This window comes from Galeopterus variegatus, unplaced genomic scaffold (genome assembly GCF_000696425.1).
Source record: "Galeopterus variegatus unplaced genomic scaffold, G_variegatus-3.0.2 Scaffold7204, whole genome shotgun sequence".
Lineage (NCBI taxonomy): Eukaryota > Metazoa > Chordata > Mammalia > Dermoptera > Cynocephalidae > Galeopterus > Galeopterus variegatus.
In genome coordinates this window covers 51,005-52,256 of record NW_007733315.1, presented here as the reverse complement: position 1 = coordinate 52,256, position 1,252 = coordinate 51,005, and the positions used below count along the sequence as shown (strand labels likewise).

Here is a 1,252-nt window from a genome sequence, read left to right as displayed (position 1 = left end):
GGATCCAAGGGCTCTGTCTTTTTTGTCTCCCTACTTTCCTCTGCATTCTCCAATAGCTTCATTTTTAGACAGGCAAAGTTGGCTACTGACAGCTCTAGGCTTACATCTGTTCCTTTTGCTAGAGACACTAGAGAAAAGAGAAAATCTCTACTCAGTGGTTTCAATTTAAAGAAAATGAAAACAAAGCAGGCAGAGATTAGAGATTACCCAGTCTTTATGAATGTGCCCATTTCACCCCTTGCAGATAAAATGGCCCTGCTATTGGTGAAGTCATCAGTGAGGTTTGAAGCAGTTTTTAAAAGGAAAATGGGTAACTCCGTTGCCCTTAGGTCTTTCCCTATTCTAGGCCTCAGTCTCCATCTCTAGGAAAGATCTAACTCTAGCCTTCTCTGTTTCTAAGATTATTTCGAGCTCATGAGAATCAAACCATAAGCCTCTATGTCCTCACACCTCTTTATCTATACAGTGAAAACAAGGGCTCTTTCCTAGGTGTCACTGAGTGAGGGCCATTGGTGGGGTGCAATGCTCATAGTAGATGGTAATAGGGTAGGGCAGAGCCAAAGCTCTGCGATTCCCTACTTTAGCAAGTCCTCTACCCCCATACCACACATCACCACCACCATCAAACAACCTCTCTTAATACTGGGAGCTGCCTTAAAAGTACCTCCCTGAATGTGCTCTACTGCCTTCTGTTTGTAGGGTACCCATCCAAAATCCGCTTGAGGAATTGTCCCCACCGCTGCGAAGGGAGAGTGGAGATGGAAAAGGAAGGTCGCTGGGGCACTATGTGTGATGATGGCTGGGACATGAAGGATGTGGCTGTGCTGTGCTGGGAGCTGGGCTGTGGAGCAGCCAAGCACACACCTGCAGGCATGTTGTATGCACCAGTGGCAGAAGAGGCCCAACCTGTGTTCATTCAGGTAGTCCTGTGCTATGGGACAGAAGAAGCAATGGGTGAATGTGGGCAGGTTGAGACCTTTGACTGTGAGCCTGATGAGGATGCAGGGGCAGTGTGTGAAGGTGAGTAAAGACAGGGCCTAGTGGGTGGGAATTGTGAGCTAACCCAGCTCTGAGGCTCTTCCTTGTGCTGCCACCTCTGATTCCCTTTACTACTCGCCTTCTGGCTTTAGAATCACCCACTCATAGGGCCGGCCCAGTGGCGCACTGCTACAGTGCGCCACTTGGGAGCGAGGTGGTGCTCTCGCCGAGGGTTCGGATCCCACATACAGACCAGTTCCCGCTCACTGGCTGA

General features: G+C 49.4%; 1 protein-coding gene across 1 annotated transcript in view; it reads left to right on the top strand.

The window, feature by feature from the left end:
- The window catches only part of LOC103607170 (Fc receptor-like protein 2), a gene marked incomplete at its 3' end in the record, with an annotated part of 10,578 nt that extends 9,558 nt beyond the window's left edge, over window positions 1–1,020 (top strand). The window contains exon 7 of the mRNA XM_008591706.1: window positions 705–1,020. Within this exon, the coding sequence (XP_008589928.1) occupies window positions 705–1,020 (316 nt within the window). The remainder of the gene's footprint in view (window positions 1–704) is intronic.
- Window positions 1,021–1,252: the final 232 nt, after the last annotated feature.